The 24,811-nt window shown below is 42.0% G+C and overlaps 1 protein-coding gene across 4 annotated transcripts; it reads left to right on the top strand.

Annotated features, from left to right (window-relative positions):
* Positions 1 to 244: 244 nt before the first annotated feature.
* LOC136386909 (sex comb on midleg-like protein 1) lies at positions 245 to 24,343 on the top strand. Of its 4 annotated transcripts, XM_066358026.1 has the most exons (8): positions 245 to 350; positions 1,643 to 1,684; positions 4,418 to 4,559; positions 7,400 to 7,471; positions 10,067 to 10,171; positions 10,549 to 11,107; positions 13,092 to 13,243; positions 23,264 to 24,343. In XM_066358026.1, exons 3-8 carry the CDS (start codon positions 4,530 to 4,532, stop codon positions 23,396 to 23,398), a joined length of 1,053 nt encoding a protein of 350 aa, XP_066214123.1. In that variant the 5' UTR covers positions 245 to 350; positions 1,643 to 1,684; positions 4,418 to 4,529; the 3' UTR covers positions 23,399 to 24,343. The 4 variants fall into 4 exon arrangements, with proteins under 4 accessions (XP_066214123.1, XP_066214125.1, XP_066214126.1 ...); XM_066358028.1 differs by lacking the exon at positions 7,400 to 7,471; XM_066358029.1 differs by lacking the exons at positions 13,092 to 13,243; positions 23,264 to 24,343 and adding an exon at positions 21,542 to 21,973.
* Positions 24,344 to 24,811: the final 468 nt, after the last annotated feature.

Raw genomic sequence — 24,811 nt, forward strand, 5'->3', positions numbered from 1 at the left:
GTATAGCGCGGGGTTCCAAACGCACCAGCCTCCTGGCACCAAACCCTGGGAGGTCGGCATTGCGGTTGCGCAATGGGAAGGAAAGACCCTTTCCCGGCTATACCCCTAGCAACATCCCGCGCCCCAAGGACTGCGCATGCGCCCTCGGGGTTGCTTAGTAACTTGCCGCTTGCGTAGGGAACCTGTGCGTGCGTGGGGCGGCCGGCCGGCGCGTCTCGTGATCCCGCTGGACATCTCGTGAGACTTTGAGCGGTCGGGACTGTCCTCGCCATTGCCGCTGCGGGAGCCGTCGTCGCCAGCGGTTCCCCGTCCTCCAGAGGCCGGTGTAGTGGGGCTTGTTAGCAGAAGAGGTTTGTCAGGCGGCGTTTTTCCCGCCCGTGGAACTTTCCTGTCGGGTGTGGGCGAGAACCCACTGAGCGCTTTTAACGGCTGCGGGGCGGGGTGGGGGGGTCTGAGGTGAGGGAGAGAAAGCACGCGCTTTCCTGGGGGAACACGGTCCCCTTCCCTGTGGGCAGCGCTCCGCAGGGCGGGCCTGACGGGCCGGCCGGGACGCCCAGGCGGTGTGTGATTCGGAGTCAGACTCCCGGTGCCGGCCCTGCGGGCCCCACGCTTCGGGCGGCGGGCGGGCGCTGTGAGCCCCGTGCCCCGGGCTCCTGAGCGGCTGCTGCCCGCTCCCCTCCTCCTCCCTCTCCTGGCTCTGATCAGCAGTGACACAACGTTCTATAGAAACACGGGAAATAATTGTGAAAAGGAATTGATAAAATAGCGAATTGTTTCGTTATAACGTCTTCCGAGGTTGAGATGACGCAGATACGTAAGTGGGAAAGAAAATGACGATGTTGACCCCGTTTGGTTAAGTCCGTCTGTTCTGTTGGGGTCGCTCCCTGTCCTCCCTCCCGGGCTCTCCGGGAATTGCGACTGTTCCGGGTGTTAAACTGGCCTCATGTTTATACACCGTGACTTCTGCAAGCATTCGCACCATGTTTTCTACAGCAAGGGCGACGGCTCAGTTCAGGGCGGAGGGACGGCATACAGTTTAGGCAGCGCTGTCCCCCGTCTGGCCGATTTTGAGGTCTCTGAAATATCCCACAGGTGGTGGAGGTGCTGCTTTGGAGACCTCACGGGGGTTTTGGTGTGTCTGTTTATTCAGTGAGGGAGGAAGGCACAGACAGACTCCCGCATGCGCCTGGGATCTGGGATCCGTCCTGCAAGCCAACTGGGGACGATGCCCATGGGGGGGAGCGGTGGAGGGGGTAGAGGGGAAAAGGAGGTGGGGGGTGTTGCTCTGCTGCTCAGCAACCAAGCTATTTTAGCACCTGAGGCAGAGGCCAGGGAGCCATCCTCAGTGCCCAGGGACAGTGGGATCCAGTAGCGCCATGGCTGCAGGAGGGAGAGAGAGAGAGAGAGAAGCGAGAGGGAGGAGTGGAGAAGCAGAAGGAAGCTTCTCCTGTGTGCCCTGACCGGGGATCGAACCCAGGACTTCAACATATCAGGCAGAAGCTGTACCACTGAGCCACTGGCCAGGGCCCCATAGGGGCTTTACAAACTGATTGTTCAGTGTACTGACACACAGTTTTGTTTTAAAAAAATTTTGGAATCGCCTCATTGTAACCTGCCCTCTTTTGCTGTGTATTTCTTGCAGTTGGTTTTTGGGTGAGAGGCGTGTTCATCCTTCACCATTGTGGTAAGTGGAAGGCAAGTGAACACATTTACCTTGGGAGCAGAATCTGCAAGTGACTTTTGGAAAATGTCTAAAAATTGCCTTATAAACACCAGGTGGCTCTTTGTTCTTACGTTATCAAGAATTTTCTGTCATAAAATATAAATAGGGTTCATTTTCAGTAAGTTCATTTTGCAGGATTTTGAATATACCAAATTATATTAACAAATTTTCAAAATCTAGTCATGGTTGTGCTAAGAAAATGTTGCACAAACTTCATCTTTGGGAAGAAGCGAAAGGGAAATAAAGTTTCTGCTGTACCTGTTACGGGCCAGACATGATGCTGAGTGCATACTATGTCATGTGGTCTTCACATCCCTGTGAAGTAGATATTTATCTGAACTTCACAGGTTCACAGATTGAGGGACAGAGAGATTAAATCCCTGCCTAAAGTGAAATAGCAAAATTTGCAATTTGGTCTTCGATTTCAGTATTTCTTAAAGCCCAGTATTTGTACGATGGCTTGGTACTTCAGATTTGTTTACAAGAGATGGTTGTTGTATCTGTGTGTCCAGGTACATAGTGAGTGTGATTTACATGCTATGATCTTGAGGACATTTTGTGCCTGTGCTCCATGATGAATCGTTCTGTTGGGAGAACGTTGTGAATATCCAAATAATAAAGTAATACTAGCTAACCATGGGTGCCCTTGCTCTGCCAGTCATTGTTCTAAGCACTTTACATATACTAATTTAAATTTAATCCTTATAACTACATCAAGTTGGTAGTGTTACATCTGATTTATAGAAAATTTTTTTTAAAAAGCCACAGAGAAATTAAGTAAGTTGTCTGAAATTACACAGCTAGTAAGTGGAGGAGCTTGGACCCAAACCCAGGTATTCTGACCCAAGCCTAAGGTCTTAAATGTTTCTGAAGTTGTCCCTGTGTAACTAGCCAGTGTGTGAAAGTTACCATAAAAGCAGTCAGATGTGAGTGTTCTGGTTCTAGGGAAAGCAGTGGCACTTCCAGGCAGGGTGACATCGCACCTTTGCTTTGTGAAGAGGGAACTGGAATGAAGTCGGGGAATTGAATAGGTTCTCCCAGGTGGAGTAATGACAGCCTGTCTCGGGACAGAGGATTTGAAAGGAGGGAGAGGTTCAGAATGCGAGATTGGTTGATTTGCGTGAATGGGTCACAGAGGTAGAAATTGAGTTGGTAGACTAAATGTTTGCTGTTTCTGTGTCTAGCTACAGCCAAGATTTGCAGCATTATAATTATCCACTAGAGAATTAATTGTCTGATATTAAGTATATAACAGTGGTTGGCAAACTTTGTCTATAAAAGGCCAGATAGTATTTTATGCTTAGATTTGGGGGAGAAGTGGTAAGATGTGACCTCTGAGAGTTGTGGAGGCTTCTGAGTATGCTTTATAAGGACCTTAATACGAGTTTGGATTTTATATTTTCACCATTATAAAGAAATTCTTTGTGATTTGAATAATAAATAATATGTAAGGCACACGAACTCTGGAGCCATACTACACCACACTTACTAGCAATGAGACTTGGAAAATTAGCTAAACTTTCTTTGCCTCAGATTTCTCTTAAGGAAAACAGCAGTAATGATACAGCATTTCCTGTAGGGTTGTCGGGAATAACACATCTAGTAGGGCTTAGAACATTGCCTGGCAGAGTAAGCAGGCAATGTTACCTTATGGTGTATTCCAGATTTTCTATAGTGAATCCATATTTTTTTTTCTGAAGCTGGAAACAGGGAGAGACAGTCAGACAGACTCCCGCATGTGCCCGACCGGGATTCACCCGGCACGCCCACCATGGGGCGATGCTCTGCCCACCAGGGAGCGATGCTCTGCCCCTCCAGGGCGTGGCCATGTTGCGACCAGAGCCACTCTAGCGCCTGGGGCAGAGGCCAAGGAGCCATCCCCAGCGCCCGGGCCATCTTTGCTCCAATGGAGCCTTGGCTGCGGGAGGGGAAGAGAGAGACAGAGAGGAAGGCGCGGCGGAGGGGTGGAGAAGCAAATGGACGCTTCTCCTGTGTGCCCTGGCCGGTAGTCGAACCCGGGTCCTCCACATGCTAGGCCGACGCTCTACCGCTGAGCCAACCAGCCAGGGCGGGTGAATCCATATTTAATGAAAATTACATATATAAATCTATAAAGCAAAAGTGTTCAAAATACAGTAAGAATATGAAATACTATTAGAGTTGGGAAACTTGCACTTGCTATTCTCATTCTGGGAGAGTTCAAGTAGAGGTGCATGATTCAAGTACAGCTGATTTTGTAAGAGCTGAACTTTAGAAGTGACTTGAACATCCATGAGTAGGGACTGGTTAAAGAAATCACAGGTATCTGCATGGTAGGAAACGAAGCAGTAGTTAAAATGACAGCGGTATATGTAAAAATACTGGTTTTGGAAGCCTTCTTCCACTGTGAATTGATCCCCTGCAGGGGTTCCTGTACAAAAGCAGTGAGGATCCTGTTCTCTCCTTTTCAGCATTTACTCTGTAGCCTTTAAATTGTGAAGCATTCACTTCACTCTTGGGAGTGTGTTTGATCCTGATTTTTATTCTTCTGTGTGGGGAATACAGCCCTTCAGATTTTAAAGGTTTATTCTAAATCATGAATGGAAAATTTCTAAAATTCACCCTGTACTCCAGTTCAGTTTGAGTTGGCATTGTGAGAACGTGCCTAAGTTTATTAATGCAGCTGTTAGAGTAACTTGTATGCGTTCTTTTCAGGAGTAGGTTTACCAGTCCTAGGTGACCAAGCACTGTCACAAGTAAGCCCTCCAGTGAGTTTCAAACACTTAGGCCCACCTCAGAGAAGTGGAGTTGCTCCTGTTGCACCAAGATGTCTAGCTGCTCCAATGAAGACAACATGGTTTGTATTTCAGATTATTAAAAAAATCTGTTCTTGTCTTTTTCTCGAGCCATATTTCTTTTCTAAATTGAATTTCATTTCACAGTGAAATGCAGAGATCGTAAGCGTACAGTTCATGAGTTTGACAGTGATCTCTAAAGCTGTGTGAACATTCACGTACAAGTTCCTTTGTGACCAGATCCTGACACTCCTTTTTCGTAAATGCTCAGGAGATGAATTGCTAGGTCACAGGGTTGATGTGTGATTATAACTTTATGAGAATCTGCCAGTTTTTCAAAGTGGTTGTGGTCTTTTACATTCTGTCCCATTCTGTGTTTCTTGACCTCTGAAGTGGCATAAAAACACACATTTTTAAGCTATATGTAATTTGACTTAACAGAAAACACATTACTTACATAAAGATGTGGATATTCCTGCCACCTAAGTGGTATAGGCGATTTTCTTTAACTTCTTCCGTCTTAATGTTTTTAATCCTTGGAGCTAATGTTAACCACCTACAAAGAGATATTTTTCTGACATAATTATTTGAAAGTACTTGGAAAGACGTAAGGTAGTATAAACAAGGGTAACTTCATATATTTTTATAAATTAATCATCAATAGCAGTTCCATATTATTTTGATATATCTTTTGATACAGACACGCATAGCTTCAAAGTATGTTTATTTTAAAATTCCTCTTATAGTTTATAATTCTTAGATAAAGAATTATTAAATAAAATTAATAGTTATTTACTATCTATGTATATAAAACATTTCAAAAACATTTTAAGGTGATTTAGAGATTAATTTATCAAGAAAAAAAATTTAAGGGATTGAGAAATACAGATTCGTAGTTACAAAGTTGTCATGGGAATGCAAAGTACAGCCTAGGGAATATAGTCAAGAGTATTGTAATAAGTATGTATGCTGCCAGGTGGGTTCTGGAAGTATCAAGGGGCCACTTTGTAAAAGTATATCATTGTCTAACCACTGTGGTGTGCACCTGAAACTAATATCAAACAATATTGAATGTAAACTGGAATTAAAAAATGAAATAAAAAAAAAAGTGCTCCTGGGTGGAAAAAGAAAAGCCTTGGCTAAAAAAAGAAATTATGTAGTCTGACCAGGGAGTAACACAGTGGGTAGACCTGGGAGCCCAGGTTTGAAACCCCGAGGTCACTGGCTTACGCGTGGGCTCATTTGGCTTCTTGGCTTGAGCGTGTGATCATAGACATGACCCCCATGGTCGCTGACTTGAGCCCCAATATCGCTGGCTTGAATCCCAAGGTCACTGGCTCAGCTGGAGGCCTTCGGTCAAGGCAGGAATGATAAACAATTATTGAATAACTAAAAAACTGCCATAACTGCAAGCTGATACTTTTTATCTCTCTCCCTGCCTGCCTGAGTCTCCTTCAAAAAAAATTGTGTAGAAATACCTAGAATTGAAGAAATTTTGTGATTATTGTTTTGCTAGCAATAATTTACTTATGTGGTATTAATTAAAACAAAGCTTTGTTAATCAGGAAAATAGAAGTTTAATAAAAATAAAAAAGAAATAGGTGTTAAGTGTATCATATTTTGTCCACAGAGTGGCACTGTTGGGTGATTTAAAAATCAAAAGTCATGTAACATGGTTCTTTGTGATGAGAAATATTTGCTGTTACAGCAGTTCTGGTGCCAGATTACCAGACTTGTTTTTCTACACTGAGGCACACAAAAGGTTAAGCTTGATGGAAATGACTTCTTAACTGTAGTTGGGTTAATGAGAAAACTGTTTTGCAAGTAGGTCTTTTCTTGTAACTAATGTAGTTATCTATAATGGACAAATCCTTTAACACCACAGATAGGCTTTTGGAGTTTCTTGAAAGTGAGATTGAAGTCCTCAGTTTTTCTTTCAGTTCCATCATTTACATTTTCTTTTCATTTATTAATACATCTTTCTGAGATAAGAACTCGAATATATATTTATGATGATGATAATGGTGTTCTTTATGCATATGAAGCAAAAACAGCATTTACCCTTGTAAGTAATGTAAATTGACATTTGCCCAATATAGTAACATTTAACCATTTTAAAGAGAAAGTTTTAAGTTCTTTATATACTGTAGAGTGTCCCTAAACCACACTCAAGAAAAGATTACTCTCCTGAATTTGTTTACCTCCTTTCAGTAAACAGCATTTAACAATTTTACTTCCTCTTTTCCTTATATGGTAGGAAATTGAGAGCAATACTCATTATCAGTGCAAAGCTCTTTAACTGTAGATCCTTCTGATATAAGTTATTTTCTTACTCCTCTTAAGTAGCATTAATTGTGGCTATTACCATATTAATGTAAAAGTTTTTTTTGTGTGTGTTTTTTTTTTACACAGACAGAGAGAGGGACAGACAGGACACATAGACAGGAAGGGAGAGAGTGGAGAAACATCAACTCTTCGTTGTGGCACCCCAGCTGCTCACCGATTCCTTTCCCACATGTGCCGGCCAGAGGGTGGGGGTGGGGGTGGGGGTGGGGGGGCTACAGCAGACCGAGTTTCCTCTTGCTCAAGCCAGCAAACCTGGGCTCAAGCTGGTGAGCCTTGCTCAAACCAGACGAGCCCACACTCAAGCCAGGGACCTCAGGGTTTCAAACCTGGTCCTCCGTGTCCCAGTCTGACGCTCCATCCACTGTGCCACCACCTGGTCAGGCGTAAAGGGTTTTGTTTTTGTTTTTTCATTTCATCTCTACTTTAGATTAAGACTTCTGAAACTGAAATTTGGTGAAAAAATATTTAAATAAATATAAAGTGTTTTTCATTCTTGTGTTCATTTTGGCTATTACAGAAGTAAACCATTAATACTTAATATTTAAAATCTTAACAGCAAAGTGTTCCTTCTGACACATTGTATGAAGAGGTACAAAAAGCACTTCGGGGTGTTGTGAGACGTTGCCAGGTACAAAAGTTCTTGTCTGTCAAATAAAGTGTTCTAAAATATTTACATTAAGCTAAAATGCTCTAAAGTATACAATTAATTGAAATTTTGTTTTCAGTTACTTACTAAGATCATCATCTTATTGTGATCATTTTTAACAGTTTCTAGTTTAAATATATAGTATCTCCAGATGAAATTTTCAAACTAGTAATATGTAGATTTTATAACTTTTTTAAAGCCCGTAACTGATCAGATGTTATGTGTATTTCATGTAGATCATTCAGTAGCGAGTTAATATTCCCTATAAAATTTTCAAAGGAAATTGGCTGATTTGGGCGAAATTTAGTGTTTGACTAAATGCATTTTAAGATACCTCAAATTGAAACAAGGTGACAGCCCAGCAGTGTTTAAAAGAGTAAATCTGACAGAGGTTTGAGTGGATTTGTCAAAAGTAGCTTGTTGGTAGAGATTCTTAGAAGTATGTAATTTTCAAGGATTTTGTGAGGTGCATTCCTAGAGGTAAACGAACATTTATAAATGTTTCTTAGCTATCAAGTGTCATGAATAAAATGAGCTGACATACTTTGAAAAGTAAAGCCTGCCTATCATTGTTCTTCCTGAGAGCAGAACTGGGATGCTGATCAAGTCTCCTGGGGAAGATGCATAGAGGGTGGGTGGGCCACAGGGGGTGGGAGTGGGCTCTGAGGTTGAGCAGGGCTGTGCTGGCCTGTTTTACAGAAGCATCCACGATGAGGACCTCGGTGGACACTGCTCTGCCAGGGCCTCTGAGCAATTGTGCAGGACATGGTGGGATGTAGCTTCTAGGCTCAGAAGTGCTTAGGTCCCAAAGTCACAGCCCTGGCATGGGCCATAAGGGACCCCTCTGTTTCTCCCAGTGCGTTAGCGCTCTCCTTTCTTCAACTCCTTCCCTTTCGGGTCTAGACCACAAGGCGCAGCACTTCCATCTTTTCTTTCTGACCCTTGCCCAGCATGCTGTTTGGTAAAACCCCCGCCCTGCCCAGACTGGGAAGCCGAGGGGAGGACATCGCTGGGCCTGTCCACTGCCTGGTAATCCTTCAGCAGCTCTCTGGTCAGCTCCCTTTGCCACCCCCCACGTGCTCCAGGCACCCCCATCCTTGCCTCTTGTTTAATGGAATGGGGGGTGTGGAGCAGAATCCCCCCAAGTCCTGATTCCTCTCCCCATAGCCAACAGACGTGCCTGGGATCCCTTCCTCTGTGAGGCTGACACCTGCTGGTGTCTGCATTGGACCCTCTTTCCCTGTGCTCGGACACCTCCTGTCATGGGCCATCTCTCCTGTCCCTTCAGCCTCCGTGCTGTCACTCTCAGCATACTGTCCCAGTTTCAAGATACGATTTTTAGCCTCCCATCCCCTTTTGCTGTCATCCCTCCTCCTTCCCTTGATAACCCAGCTCTTGGCTACCAGTTATGCTCACTATGGAAGCATCTGACTTCCTGTTTTCTCTCTGGGTAGTTTAGAATACACTGTTCTTTCTGCCCTATGCCCTTCCATGCATCTTTTCCTAGTGCCACCTCCTCATGTTTTAATTTTCAACATAGACATTTGCTTTTCTGAAGAGACCTGCCAGCCTGGGTTAGACCTTGTCTTCTGTGCACGCTAGCCTCCTGTTCTTCCCTGTATCATACCAGGCATTGTAGTAATGTTAGTAGGTGGTTTGAGCACTATTGGACCATTGATCGCGTGGTAATGCTATTAGGTTAGTATGAGCATCATGCTGTAGCACCTTGCTTTGCCCTCAAGAGAACTCGGAGATCTTGATACCTACTCTCTCCACAAGGAGATTAAACCGCTGCTCCAGGCTGTTAATTACATTTTCTGTTGAAATCATCTCTCTACTTGTCTGTCTCCAGCTAAAGTGGGAGTTCCTTAGGACAGGAGCTGGTTGGTTGGTTTTTCCTTCAGTCCCTGCTTCCCATTTCTAGCAAAGTAGTTCTGATAGGTGGTAGGCCCTCAGTAAATGTGTATTGGAATGAGATCGTGAGGAAATGGATCTGACCTGTGATTTAAGTGTATTTTTTGCCTGATTGAAATTTCTCTGTCTTCCAAGAATCCTCAGGCTCTATCTAGTCACTTCCCTGATTGGCATGAAGGGGATGTGTACTGGGTTATTGTTGATTGCATGAATTTAAAATGCTTTGAAGCCAAGAGTCACATCTGACCTAGCTCTCACTGTTCTTTCTGGAGTGGAATGCCTGTTAGTTTATGTCATCATCACATGAATAGAGGTTCTTTGGCTTTTTAACCGATTTGAACATTTAATTCTTGAAATAGTACCTTCCTTGATTTAAAAAGACCCACGTCACATTTGTAAATGTGATGTGTTAAAGAAATTGTGGTATGTTTATGTTTCAGAATTAATACTTCTTAAAGCTCCTATAGGACATGGAGTAGTGACGAAGGAGTTTGGGGCTCCTTATGCCAGCCCGCTGGGCTCCATGTCACCAGTAGAAAATGACATTTCTGACAGCTGGAGAACTTTCTTTGTTACTAGCAGCCAAAATTTGGCTTAATGGTATGTTCCTATATGTTACTTTTATTTTGATGTACAACTTGCTAATAGATTGTCTTTTTACAGGTCATCCAGGATACTGTTCAAAACCTGGATAACAAATTTACTGGCATTAATAGAAAGGTTTCAAAACTTTACCGTTTTCGTACTAAATTAATATGGCAAAAGCGCGTAAGTGTCCTAAAAGTTTTTTTACAGTTATAAAACTCTGGCTTCTGAAGAAGCCTGTTTATTAGAAGTGAGCAAGAGCTAATAAGTCTGTGAGATTGCTGGGCTGAACCATACTTGAAGTAGCAACAGGCTAAGAAGAATGCTGAAGTTAGGATTGAGAAACGTTTTGACAATGGGCATTTTTATGTTTGTAACCATAACATATAAAATGCAATTAAAAGGTAGCTTTAAAAGGAATAAAAGTCATATAATCAAATAGAATATTAGTCTTTAATAATAGAAAGCAATGATGCCTGGATAATAAGTATTAATGTATTTACTACTTTATTTCCTTTTTTGCTCATTCACAGTTTTATTCTGGCTTTGTGTCATTTCAGAGGCGACTAGGCTGTTCATACAAACATTATCATTACCTGCTGTCCAGAAAGACCAGATGGCAGAAAAGGAAGAAGGAGGATCCACCTCTTCCTGCTTCACTCTCTGGCAGTGAATGCTATAGCCCAATTTCACCAGTAAGAAGGCCAACCCCCAACCCCCAGGAAAACCCTGCAGGAACATACTATCAGTCACAGGATTCCCAGCTCTGGGATCATGAGTCACTTGAGGAGCAGGACACACGCCTTAGCCAGAATCCGATACTTCGTCCATTCTGCACAGTACCATATCCTTCATGCCTGCCACGTTACACATGCAGTGGTCCAGATGCAGATCCAGTGCAGGGCACCTCTTCCATGCACTGCTGGGCCAGCCCAGTGGACCACAGCACCGCCAGTGGCTTGTCAGCTGTCCAGGCTTCCACATTAGCCACTGCAGCTATGCTCAACCAGGGAATATCCCATCCAGCACACAACCCTGAGGTGTTAGCTTACCCGCCTTTGCTGGAGAGTGAGCGTCTGGACCATGCTGCCTCAATTCTCGACAACACAGCTGACTGCGGTGAGTATCAGACAATATGTATGACAAGTAGTGCTATTTCACTACATGTCTCAGTATCCTCGGTGCAAGCTAGTGGAAATGTTTGTTTCCTGCTCAGAGGGCTGTTTTGAGGAGTACTCTTACTGAGGACTTACATTCATTGTGTGTTGTGTGACAAACATCAGGTTTTTTCATCTTTTGTTTTTCTTTACCCTTTTCCTCGGTTAATACTCAAAATGTCCGTGAAATGACCAGAGCCCAGATGATAGGAACGGAAAGGGTCACCTTTGGCTAATTCACACACAAGAATGATCAAAATTGTGTTGATGGTCTTTGGTTAGAGAAACTGATCTTCCTAGGAAATTAAAAAAGCCACTTCTAAGTATTAAAAAGTAAAGAAAAAGAATTTTTAAAATGCTCTAAAGCAGGGGTCCCCAGACTTTTTACACAGGGGCCAGTTCACTGTCCCTCAGACCATTGGAGGGCCACCACATACAGTGCTCCTCACACTTACCACCAATGAAAGAGGTGCCCCTTCCAGAAGTGTAATGGGGGCCGGATAAATGGCCTCAGGGGGCTGCAGTTTGGGGATGCTTGCTCTAAAGTCTATTAAAAATAAATCATATTTACCTGAAACCTGTGCACTCTTGATGAATTTCATCCCAGTAAATTTAATATTCTAAATAAAAATTTTAAGGAATATTTTAAAAGCCACTTTTGTTACCACACACTAAAGAGTTGAATGTTCTGATGGAGAAATGAATACTTGTCTAGACACAGAAATTTCAGCACTTAGTGAACATCACAGCCAAAACTTGGAGTTATGAGCACTTCAGTTGTTTCCTGTCTTATTTATTTTTTCAACATTAAACCTTCAGTCAAAATAGCTATTACTATTACTGTGTAACTGAACTTGAAAGAAGTCTTGAATATAAAGTTATAGTTACTTCTGACCTAGTTAAGTAGAACATAACTCTTGTTTTTTTCAAAATTCAGATAAGCATTTAAGTCTCGAGAGACAGAAATTTAAAGAGTAAAATGATGCTTAAAATATTCATGGTGAGGCCCTGGCCGGTTGGCTCAGCGGTGGAGCGTCGGCCTGGCGTGCAGGAGTCCCGGGTTCGATTCCTGGCCATGGCACACAGGAGAAGCGCCCATCTGCTTCTCCACCCCTCCCCCTCTCCTTCCTCTCTGTCTCTCTCTTCCCCTCCAGCAGCCAAGGCTCCATTGGAGCAAAGTTGGCCCGGGCGCTGAGGATGGCTCTGTGGCCTCTGCCTCAGGCACTAAAATGGCTCTGGTGGTGACAGAGCGACGCCCCAGATGGGCAGAGCATCGCCCCTTGATGGGCGTGCTGGTGGATTCCAGTCAGGCGCATCCTGGTCGGGCGTTTGCGGGAGTCTGTCTGACCGCCTCCTTGTTTCCAACTTCAGAGAAATTTAAAAAAATATCCATAGTGAATACATGGGACAGATTCAGTAAAGAACTACTTTGGTTCTCAAAGATAATGAGGTTTTTGAAATATATTGATTAAAGTGAATAAATTTAAGCAATTATAAAAGTAAGTTTAGGGAATTCCCATTGTATATAGCTAGTAAAATAAACCTTCTCTAGCCCATGTGGAGAGAGATTGAGAAAAAATTCATTGAACCACTTGGAGTAATAGCTTATTTTAGATTAAGGTAATTAATCCAGGTAACAGCTCTTTTGCAGTATATACCTGTGGCCAAAGAGACCTCAGTTGGCTCAGTCTGTGTTATGATCTTTGAAGCTTTATGGTAACTTCTGAAGCTGCTTTTGTTGTCTGGGGAGGTCAGATGGGACACTCATGGGTAGCCATCATCACGTCATCTTTATTGAAGCTGTCACTGGATATTACACTTGGAGTCCTGGGTCCTTGCAGGGGTACTGAGCAGATGGTTTCAGGAATGAGACCATTACTCCCTAACACCTCTTCTTTCGGGATGATGATCAGGTCAAGTTTGATTTGTCTTTTCCCCCATTGAAGGTGCAAGTTCAGCAGCTGAAACACACTCAGATATGCCAGGAAAAGTGCTCTCTGCTGACCCTTCAACTTGGTCCGTAGAGGAAGTGATCCTGTTTCTGAAACAAAGAGATCCTCAGACACTCACACCTGTCGCAGATGTCTTCAGGCAACATGTAATGTATCTTTTGATCTGATTTTCCTGTCATGATGTTTTTGACCTCTGTGCAGGCTCTTCAGTTGGATATTGATCATTGTGGATGGTGGGGAGCCTTATGACCTGATTTTTTCCTATGTGGAAAAGGTTACTTTGCTCAAAGTTAGATCCTTAAGTGGTAAAGGCGGGATCTGTGCTCTGTGTGGGTACCCGGGTACCTGAAACACTACAAGTCCTCAGGATGTCAAGAGCAGATGAATCGGCATGGTCACTCACTGGCAGGTGTTGTCTTCTCCTCTGTAGTGACAGCCACGACTCCCCTCAAGGGTGTCGTCCTGTTATGACGCCTGAAGAATCCAGAACTGATTCCATTTGATCAGATCTGTTAACCCTGTGTGGTTCCTGACAGTTTGGGATGCTGATAGCCTCATGCCATTTATAAAGAAACATCATGGACTAAGTTTTTATAAGTTGTAATGTCTAGTTTTACTTATAGTAACAATAGAAAAGGTGCCTAAGAAATGCAGGAGAGACAAGATGGCGCTGGAGTAGGCGGACGTACCAGCATCTACCTCCCAGAACCAAAGTGGATTACAAACTAATTTTATGAACTATCAGCTGGAAAAACCAAATTGGACTAAACTAAAAGGACTCTTCAACCAAGGAATGCTGAAGAAGCCACACAGAGACTGGTAGGAAAAGCGGAAACGCGGAGAGGGTTGCCCAGCTCCTCGGAGCGAACGGCAGCAGGGAGAGACTCGCGTGGCGGGAAGTGAGTTTAGCAGAGGGGAAAGGGTCCTGAGCCCCAGGAACAAAGCCCCAGCCTGCAGCCCCAGACCCCAGAAGAGGCGTAAGGACAGTATTTAGCCGGAAACAAGTCAGGATACTGTTTGTGAGAGAGTCTGATTTCTCAGACCCAGGATCCTTCTAAAAGGGACCACGCAGAACATCTCTCTCACAACCACTCACCCGGGGCTCCTGGAGACGGAGGGAGAGGGGAGAGAACCACAGTAACAGGAAGAGAGTATAATCTAGGAGGCACAGGGAGAAACATTTTGGGAGATAGCCACCCTAACCCCTGGGATGAGTCACTCCCCAAAGCTGAAGTGAATATTTCCCCCAGAAACAGCAATACCAGCAAAGGGAAGCAGGAGAGCAGTCAAACAAGCTCCCCCGCAGCATTCAGAGCAGAGTCGCATAGAAGGAGGGAGCTTTCGGGTCTACAGTAGTGAGTCTTAGGGTCCGAGCTGCAACGCCCCCACCCACGCGGCTGAGGGCGAGCCGGAGGGCGGGCGGCAGTGGGAGACAAAAGCGCGGTTCTGCTGGCAGGGTTGGAAGCTGGCTCGCCACCACTGGGCTCAGGTGTGAGCTCAATCTTGCCCGGCTAGGGAGAAGGGGGCGTGGAAAAGCGGCCAAGCTCAGCTGCCGGCAATCCAGCCTCCGGGAGAAGGGCGGGAAACCCGGAAAGGGTAGAAACCAGCCCCGGAGCAAGGGCAGAGGAGCACATCTCTGCCCTGCCCGTGCAACTCAGGCTTGCTGACTTGGTAGCTGGCTCCTCCCGTGGGGGTGGAGCCAAAAGCCCAGAAGAGGCGGAGTTCCGCTACGGAGCTGAGCTTGGGCACGCAGCCCTGCCTGGTGGTAGAGCCAAGGTTAGCAGCTGTTCCTTGAGTGGGATCCTCCTGCAAGGGCAGGGTGAAAGCTCGGAAACAGGCGGAGACCTGCAGCTGAGCAAAGGTGCTCGCCAGTGCCCTCAGGACCGAGCATAACGTCACACACAGGGGCGGGGCAAAGGCCAAGGCCACCAACCCTTGTGCACCCGAGCACGTGATCACAGCCACTCCCGTGAAGAGAAAATGCGGAGGCAGAGAAATACAACACAAATAAACCAAGAGAAATCCCCAGAAAAGGACCTAAGTGAATCAGATATAACCAAATTACCAAATGCAGAGTTTAAAATAACGATTGTTAGGATGCTCAAAGATATTAGAACCACCATAGATGGCCATTACGAAAACCTAAATAAAGAGATAACAAATATAAAAAAGGACATTGAAATAATAAAAAAGAATCAGACAGAAATGACAAATACAATATCTGAAATAAAGAATATAATGGAAGGAATTAAAAGCAGGATGGATGAAGCAGAGAATCGAATCAGTGAGTTAGAGGACACAATAAATAAAGGCACAGAAGCAGAGCAGAAAAAAGAAAAGAGACTCAAAAAGTCTGAGGAAACTCTAAGAGAGCTCTGTGACAACATGAAGAGAAATAACATCCGCATCATAGGGGTTCCTGAAGAAGAAGACAAATAACAAGGGATAGAGACTTTGTTCAAACATATTATAGCGGAAAACTTCCCCCAATTAAGGCAGGAAAATGTCTCACATGTTCAGGAAGCACAGAGAACTCCATTAAGGAGAAACCCAAAGAAACCAACACCAAGACACATCATAATTAAATTACCAAAGCTAAATGATAAAGAGAAAATATTAAAAGCTGCGAGAGAAAAAAAGACTATCACCTACAAAGGAGCCCCCATAAGGATGACTTCTGACTTCTCAACAGAAACACTTGAGGCCAGAAGGGAATGGCAAGAAATATTCAAAGTAATGCAGAACAAGAACCTACAACCAAGACTACTTTATCCAGCAAGGCTATCATTTAAAATTGAAGGAGAAATAAAAAGCTTTACAGACAAAAAAAAAACTCAAGGATTTCACTGCAACCAAACCAAGGCTGCAAGAAATGCTAAGGGACCTGTTGTAAACAGGTAAAAGGAAAAAAATATATAGCAAAAGAGAAAAACAGTTTTAAAGAAAAAAAAATGGCAATAAACAATTACATATCAGTAATAACCTTAAATGTTAATGGATTAAATGATCCGATCAAGAGACATAGGGTAGCTGCGTGGATAAGAAAACAGGACCCATACATATGCTGTCTACAAGAGACACACCTTAAATCAAAAGATGCACACAGACTGAAGATAAAAGGATGGAAAAAAATATTTCACGCAAATGGAAATGAAAAAAAAGCTGGGGTAGCAATACTTATATCAGACAAAATGGACTTTAGAACAAAGACTATAGTTAGAGATAAAGAAGGTCACTACATAATGATAAAGGGAGCAATCCAAAAGGAAGATATAACCATTATAAATATCTACGCACCTAATATAGGAGCACCTAAATATATAAAGCAGACTTTGATAGACTTAAAGGGCGAGATCAACAGCAATACTATAATAGTAGGAGATTTCAATACCCCATTAACATCATTAGATAGATCCTCAAGAAAGAAAATTAACAAAGAAACAGCAGACTTAAAGGACATATTAGATCAACTCGATTTAATAGATATCTTCAGAACCTTTCATCCTAAAGCAGCAGAATATACATTCTTCTTAAGCGCTCATGGTACATTCTCTAGAATAGACCACATGTTAGGGCACAAAAGCGGGCTCAACAAATTTAAGAAGATTGAAGCACTTTCTCTGATCACAATGGCATTAAACTAGAAATCAACCACAATAGAAAAATGGAAAAACATTCAAATACTTGGAAACTAAATAGCACGTTATTAAACAATGAATGGGTTAACATTGAGATCAAAGAAGAAATTAAAAAATTCCTAGAAACAAACGATAATGAGCATACATCAACTCAAAATTTATGGGACACAGCAAAAGCAGTCCTGAGAGGGAAGTTTATAGCATTACAGAAATACCTCAAGAAGCTAGAAAAAGCTCAAATAAACAACTTAACCCTGCATCTAAAAGAACTAGAAAAAGAACAGCAAGTAAAGCCCAGAGCTAGTAGAAGGAAGGAAATAATAAAGATCAGAGCAGAAATAAATGACATAGAGGCTAAAGAAACAATACAGAGGATCAATGAAACCAGGAGCTGGTTCTTTGAAAAGGTAAACAAGATCGATGAACCTTTAACAAGACTCACCAAGAAAAAAAGAGAGAGGACTCAAATAAATAAAATTAGAAACGAGAGTGGAGAAATAACAACTGACACAACAGAAATACAAAATATTGTAAGAAAATACTATGAAGAACTGTACGCCAAAAAACTAGACAACCTAGATGAAATGGACAAATTCCTTGAATCATATAATCTTCCAAAAATCAATCTGGAAGAATCAGAAAACCTAAACAGACCAATTACAACAAATGAGATTGAAACAGCTATCAAAAAACTCCCAAAAAAGAAAAGTCCTGGACCTGATGGCTTCACAAGTGAATTCTACCAAATATTCAAAAAAGAACTAACTCCTATCCTTCTCAAGCTATTCCAAAAAATTCAAGAGGAAGGAAGACTTCCAAACTCCTTTTATGAGGCGAGCATAATTCTGATTCCAAAACCAGGCAAAGACAACACAAAAAAAGAAAATTATAGGCCAATATCCCTGATGAACTTAGATGCAAAAATCCTCAACAAAATATTAGCAAACCGGATCCAGCAATATATGGAAAAAATCATACACAATGATCAAGTAGGATTTATTCTTGGGAGGCAAGGCTGGTACAATATTCGCAAATCAATGTGATTCATCACATAAACAAAAGAAAGGAGAAAAACTACATGATAATTTCAATAGATGCAGAAAAGGCATTTGATAAAGTCCAGCACCCATTCATGATCAAAACTTTCAGCAAAGTGGGAATACAGGGAACATACCTCAACATGATAAAGGCCATCTATGACAAACCCACAGCCAACATCATACTCAATGGGCAAAAATTAAAAGCAATCCCCTTAAGATCAGGAACAAGGCAGGGGTGCCCCCTTTCACCACTCTTATTCAACATAGTTCTGGAAGTCCTCGCCACAGCAATCAGACAAGAAAAAGAAATAAAAGGCATCCAAATTGGAAAAGAAGAAGTAAAACTATCATTATTTGCAGATGACATGATATTGTATATAGAAAACCCTAAAGTCTCAGTCAAAAAACTACTAGACCTGATCAAAGAATTTGGCAAGGTGGCAGGATATAAAATCAACACTCAGAAATCAGAGGCATTTTTATACACTAACAATGAACTGTCAGAAAGAGAAATCAGGGAATCAATCCCCTTTACCATTGCAACCAAAAAAATAAAGTACCTAGGAATAAATCTAACTAAGGAGATTAAAGACTTGTACTCGGAAAATTATAAAACATTGATAAAAGAAATCAGGGAAGATACGAATAAGTGGAGGCATATACCGTGCTCATGGTTAGGAAGAATAAACATCATTATTTTTATTCTTTTTATTTTATTAAACATCATTACTTTTATTCTCAAAAAATGTCTATATTACCCAAAGCAATTTATAAATTCAATGCAATACCAATGAAAATACCAATGACTTACTTCAAGGACATAGAACACATATTCCAAAAATTCATATGGAACCAAAAAAGAACACGAATAGCCTCAGCAATCCTGAAAAGGAAGAAAAAAGTGGGAGGTATCACACTTCCAGATATCAAGTTATACTACAAGGCCATTGTACTCAAAACAGCATGGTACTGGCATAAGAACAGGCACATAGATCAATGGAACAGAACAGAGAACTCAGAAATAAACCCACAGCTCTATGGACAACTGATATTTGACAAAGGAGGTAAGACAATACAATGGAGTAAAGACAGCTTCTTCAACAAATGGTGTTGGGAAAACTGGACAGCTACCTGCAAAAAAATGAAACTAGACCACCAACTTACACCACTCACAAAAATAAACTCAAAATGGATAAAAGACTTGAATGTAAGCCGTGAAACCATAAGCATCTTAGAAGAAAACATAGGCAGTAAGCTCTCTGACATCTCTCTCAGCAATATATTTGCTGATTTGTCTCCACAGGCAAGTGAAATAAAAGACAGGATAAACAAATGGGCCTTTATCAAACTAAAAAGCTTCTGCACAGCTAAAGACAATAAGAACAGAATAAAAAGACAAACTACACAATGGGAGAATATATTTGACATAGCGTCTGACAAGGGGTTAATAACCAAAATTTATAAAGAACTTGTAAAACTTAATACCAGGAAGACAAACAATCCAATCCAAAAATGGGCAAAAGAAATGAATAGACACTTCTCCAAAGAGGACACACAGATGGCCAATAGGCATATGAAAAAATGTTCAACATCACTAATGATTAGAGAAATGCAAATTAAAACCACAATGAGATATCACCTCACACCAGTCAGAATGGTGCTCATCAATAAAACAACACAGAATAAGTGCTGGCGAGGATGTGGAGAAAAGGGAACCCTCCTGCACTGCTGGTGGGAATGCAGACTGGTGCAGCCACTGTGGAAAACAGTATGGAGATTCCTCAAGAAATTAAAAATCGAACTGCCTTTTGACCCAGCTATACCACTGTTAGGAATATACCCCAAGAACACCATAGCACTGTTTCAAAAGAAGAAATGCACCCCCATGTTTATGGCAGCATTGTTCACAATAGCAAAGATTTGGAAACAGCCCAAGTGTCCATCAGAGGACGAGTGGATTAAAAAGCTTTGGTATATATATACTATGGAATACTACTCAGCCATAAGAAATGATGACATAGGATCTTTTACAACAACATGGATGGGCCTTGATAACATTATACTGAGTGAAAGAAGTAAATCAGAAAAAACTAAGAACTATATGTTTCCATACATAGGTGGGACATAAAGATGAGACTCAGAGACATGAACAACAGTGTTGGGGTTACAGGGTGGGGGGAGGAGAGGGAGGGGGTTGGGGAAGGGGAGGGTCACAAAGATCATGACTTTTCAGCATTTGCCATATTTCCCCCTTAATCTATAGACAGACAGCAAATATTTACGTATGGTGTTCCCACTACAAAGACTGCTGTCTTAGGGACAAATGCTGATAAACTACTTCAGCAGTTCCTCCTTTTTCAAAGACTTATATGTAAACATAGAGCTCCATGTTTCATAGGACATACTCAAGCTCACTCCATGCTCCCTGGAGCTTTAGCACAAGGGAATGCCCCCTCCCTTTTTTTTTTTTTATTATTATTTTTTTTTTATTTTTTATTTTTAGTATTTTTTCTTTTATTTATTTATTTTTTGTATATTTCTGAGGATGGGGAGGCAGTCAGACAGACTCCTGCATGCGCCTGACTGGGATCCACCTGGCATGCCTACCGGGGGGAATGTTCTGCCCATCTGGGATGTTGCTCTGTTACAACCCGAGCCATTCTAGCAACTGGGGCGGAGGCCGTGGGGCCATCCTTAGTGCCCAGGGTGGATTTGCTCTGGTGGAGCCTTGGCTGCAGGCGGGAGGAGAGAAACGAAGAGGAAGGAGAGAGGGAGGAGTGGAGAGGTAGATGGGCACTCCTCCTTTGTGCTCTGGCCAGGAATCGGACCCGGGAATCCTGCACACCAGGCCAATGACTCCCGACGGGTCTACCATATCATGCTTTTTACTTAAAAAAAAAATTTACATTTCTTTTGAATGCTGATGAACAGGAGACACCAAATCTTTTTCGCCTGCAAACTACTACCTTCTTTATTAGATCTAGCTAATAACACTGTTCTGTCTTTTTTCCAAACAGCTCCAGATATATGGAAAAGATTTATATAGGCAGATGGGGATCCTCAAACCCCTCAGCGAGATCTTCTGAGAATGACTTTTAAGATACCTAGAGGCAGAAAAAGCCCAATAGAGATCAGGGGAACTACCAGCTTTTAGGATACACCCTTAAAGGCTCCAACACCCCAAAGGGGTCTCATAGGATGCCATCTGGGTCCTGCTTCAATAGTGGAAAGGAAGGTCATTGAGCTAAAGCCTGCCAGGCTTACACGCTCTGCTGTGACGAAACAGGGACACTGGAAGGTGGGCTTCCCCCTCGCTCCTCTAAGGGAGGGTTCAGTCTCTTCCAGTCCTGCTCCAGCCACCTATGACCTAACCTTGCCCAGAAAGCTGGGGTTTGCCACTGAAGGCTGAAGGTGCCCAGGGCCGTCGGCCCCATCTACGACACTGTGGATGAGCCTAGGGTATTTCTTCCAAGAAGCAGGTAAACTGATCTCATTCGCACAAGGGCCACTTAACTATGTTTTGCCTGAATAGTCAGGTTTTTTATTCTTCCCTCAAAGATCTCTGTTGTGGGTGTTGATAGTCCTATTTTCTGCTGCTTTGCTTAATATATAGTGTTTCCTTTATCCCTCCTACCTCAATGCCCCACTCATATTTCAGGCTGGGACCTACTCCTAATTTAGAGCTCTCTTTCCTCCTTTTGCCAACTTGTATTATGAATTTACCTTTGCCACCCAGCTTAGTGTATCCCAAGGTTCTCTTTACCAGGCCACAGTCACAGAGCTCCAGGAAAAAGCAACCTGGTCTCAACTCTCCAGGCAGAGGAGAACAGAAGCTTCATATCCACGCATGCTGCAAATGGCTTTTTCCAGTCTACCTGAATCATTACCAGCTAGAAGCAGTGGTCATTGGGACTTGGACATGAGCTGCAAAGTATAGAATGGTGACAACAATTCCAGTGCCATGCGGACTTTTCCTGTGGGGAACTTTCCTGGACTCCTGCTCCCTGTGACAGCTCCTAACAGACTGCACTGTGGTTGGGTTGCATTTTTCAGGGATTTGGCATGGTGATGGGGCCAACTTGGACTTGGGGAACATGTTAAGGACACTACTCTTTTAGGGATTCTTGCTATATTGGCCAAGAGTTTGCTTAAAGGCTTTTAATCACTGTAAAAAAAATAGAGAACTGGATGAAGAAGATGGGGCACATATACACCATGGTATATTATTCAGCTAGGAGAAATGGTGACATCGGATCACTTATAGAGGAATGGTGGAGTCTTGGTAGCATTGTGCGGGGTGAAGTAAGCGAATCAGAAAAAAACAGGAACTGCAGGATTCCATACATTGGTGGGACATAAAAGCGAGACTAAGAGGCATGGACAGGAGTGTGGTGGCTATGGGGGGTGGGGGGAGGGAAGGAGGGAGAGGGGGAGGGGGAGGGGTACAGAGAGAACTGGATGGAGGGTGGCGGAGGACGATCTCTCTTCGGGTGATGGGTATGCAACAGAACTAAATGACAAGATAACCTGGAAATGTTTTCTTTGAATGTAAGTACCCTGATTTATTGATGTCACCCCATTAAAATAAAATTTTATTTAAAAAAAAAAAAAAAAAAACCTTAAAAAAATTTAGAATTGACACTTTCCAAAATTGTTAATAATGGTTAATTTTGTAAGCAACTTAATGGACTGAAGAAAAAAAAAATCTTAATTTTCTACTTTATATAATTCTAAAGGTAATAATAAAAAAAAAAATGCAGTACTGTATGGGATTTCAGATCTTTTCAGACAGTGATAATATGATTCAGTAAAGTTTTCTTTTTAAACTAGATCTCATCAAAAGTAATATATGCTTCAGCAGCATTAGTTGGTTAATACAATAAAAAATTTAAGGAGGATGCCTGTGTCATGTAATATTTTTAAAGTTTTTTCTTATGGGTAAAATTAGTGGGTACATATCCAATATACTCTTTTTAATATGGTAAGGAAATGAGTAATTGGTTTTAGCATCATTTTAGCTTCAAGTGGTTAACTGATTAGCTTTCAACATAAAGACAATACTGTATAGCTCATTACAGTTTGCATCGATGCTGACCTATTCATGTTCCCAGCCTTTCTAAGAAAGTTAATGACCTTCTGAAATTTATTCCTACCATTCATAGTTTTTACTCTTTTTGTCATAGCTATGCAGTATTTTATTCAACATACAATATTTAAAATACAGAAGTTAGACATGTAGGCTTTTTTAGGATGTTAGGTTAAATATCCTTTTCCTTAAAATTTGAAGTAAATTTACAAATGATCAATTGATGCTTCATCTGTATAAATTATGTCTGACAGTTTTCATAAAGCAGATGCATGCTCAGAAAATACATATCTGGAATGACCTGCCTTCTAATTGGTGTTACCTGTTGTTACATATGAGGAATAATCATTCTGACACAATATGAAAACATTATTAATGATTGTCATTTCTTTCTCTCTGAAGGACATTGATGGGAAAGCTATGATAATGCACCAGCTTGATAATATGATAGAGGATATGGGGCTCAAGCTGGGACCAGCTTTGAAGTTGTGCGACTGCATTGAAAAGCTTAAAGAAGAAAAATGCATTGACTTGTAAAATGATTCTGTAGATTTAGATTGTGTTTAATTTTGGGGAGACCAATACTACTTGTGTAAATCATTTTGCTGCCCTGAGAAATTTTTGTGTTGTGAAAATACCTGTTATTTTAAAGCTTTTTAAATATTTTGCCTAAGCTTGGGTTTTTGACTAGCCATTTACAGTTTACATCTCTGAAAATTCTTATGTCCCAGTTTTTTAAAGAAGTGCATTCTTATGAATACTGTTTCATTATATTTACATTTTACTCTATATCTGATGTATGCACACAAGTAAATCTTCAGAATTTAGTATGGTACTGTGCACTTCTTCAGAGATAAAGATTAACCTAGATATAGCAAAATGTTTCTATTCTGTAAATGTGCACATCATTTGCCATCACTGATACCTCTCAGCTCAATCTCAGAGTGTCCCTGCAGAGAATTTCTCTGTCCTGAGCAATGTTTCTAGCTAATTTGCATTCTCAGCCATTTAGTCTACTAATCATTGGAAGGTACATTAGTTCAATTTGTCACTTTGGACTTTAAGAATTAGAACTTTCAAACCATACATGTTCATTGTTATTATTTCATTATTTATTACCTTGTTGTATCATGTAACATTTATTGTAATGTGTATAAGCTATGAGAATTGGTGGTAATTGTATTAGCTATTTGTTGTGAATGCCAGTAAATGTTCACCAGGGGCCAGAATGAACATTCTCTGTTTAGAAAACCAAGTGACCTTTATATTTATAAACAAATGTGATAGTTTACTGGGCATATGTGATCTGAAGAGGAGTTTTCACTTTTTTGTGTTATAAAAAAGCTTCTACTTTACTCTCTCAATCTCAGATTGTTTGATAGAACATTCTGTATCTAGTTGAACAGCTCTGAGGTGTTTAAGCAAATGCTATATTCTACAGTTCTCAGATTTTAAAATATAATAAAGTTAAAAGACACTCTAGTAAGGTTGTAGTTTTATATGTCCCAACACTTGAGTTATAACCTTGACTTTATTCTACAGGTCAATGGATTCTTGGGAAGAAAGGCTGGCCTCTTGTAGGGGCCTGAACAGGAACCCGGGGAACTGTCGGGAGTTAAATCAGGGAGCTCTATCTGTGCTCGAATCCTCAGTTACCTGAAATGTCACTGATGACATGAGTGCGCTAGACAATGCCAGTGCCCCCAGAGGCCGTCCCACCTGAGTCCAGGCACCTGCTGGCAATTCTGGCTGCTGCTTTACCAGCAGGGCTCGGAAGCCATACTGCCCGTCTGCCTCCAGCTGTCCCAGCCTGCGTGGTGGGAAGTCCTTCAAGGCTCAGGATTGTGGTTGAATTGCCTTCAGGGTCTGACCCTCGGCCCACCACACCAGGCGCTGCTGCTCGGTGCTGCTGCTGTTGGAGTGTCTTAGAGGACGTGCTCTGTACCTGGG

Source organism: Saccopteryx leptura, unplaced genomic scaffold (genome assembly GCF_036850995.1).
Source record: "Saccopteryx leptura isolate mSacLep1 unplaced genomic scaffold, mSacLep1_pri_phased_curated manual_scaffold_21, whole genome shotgun sequence".
NCBI lineage: Eukaryota > Metazoa > Chordata > Mammalia > Chiroptera > Emballonuridae > Saccopteryx > Saccopteryx leptura.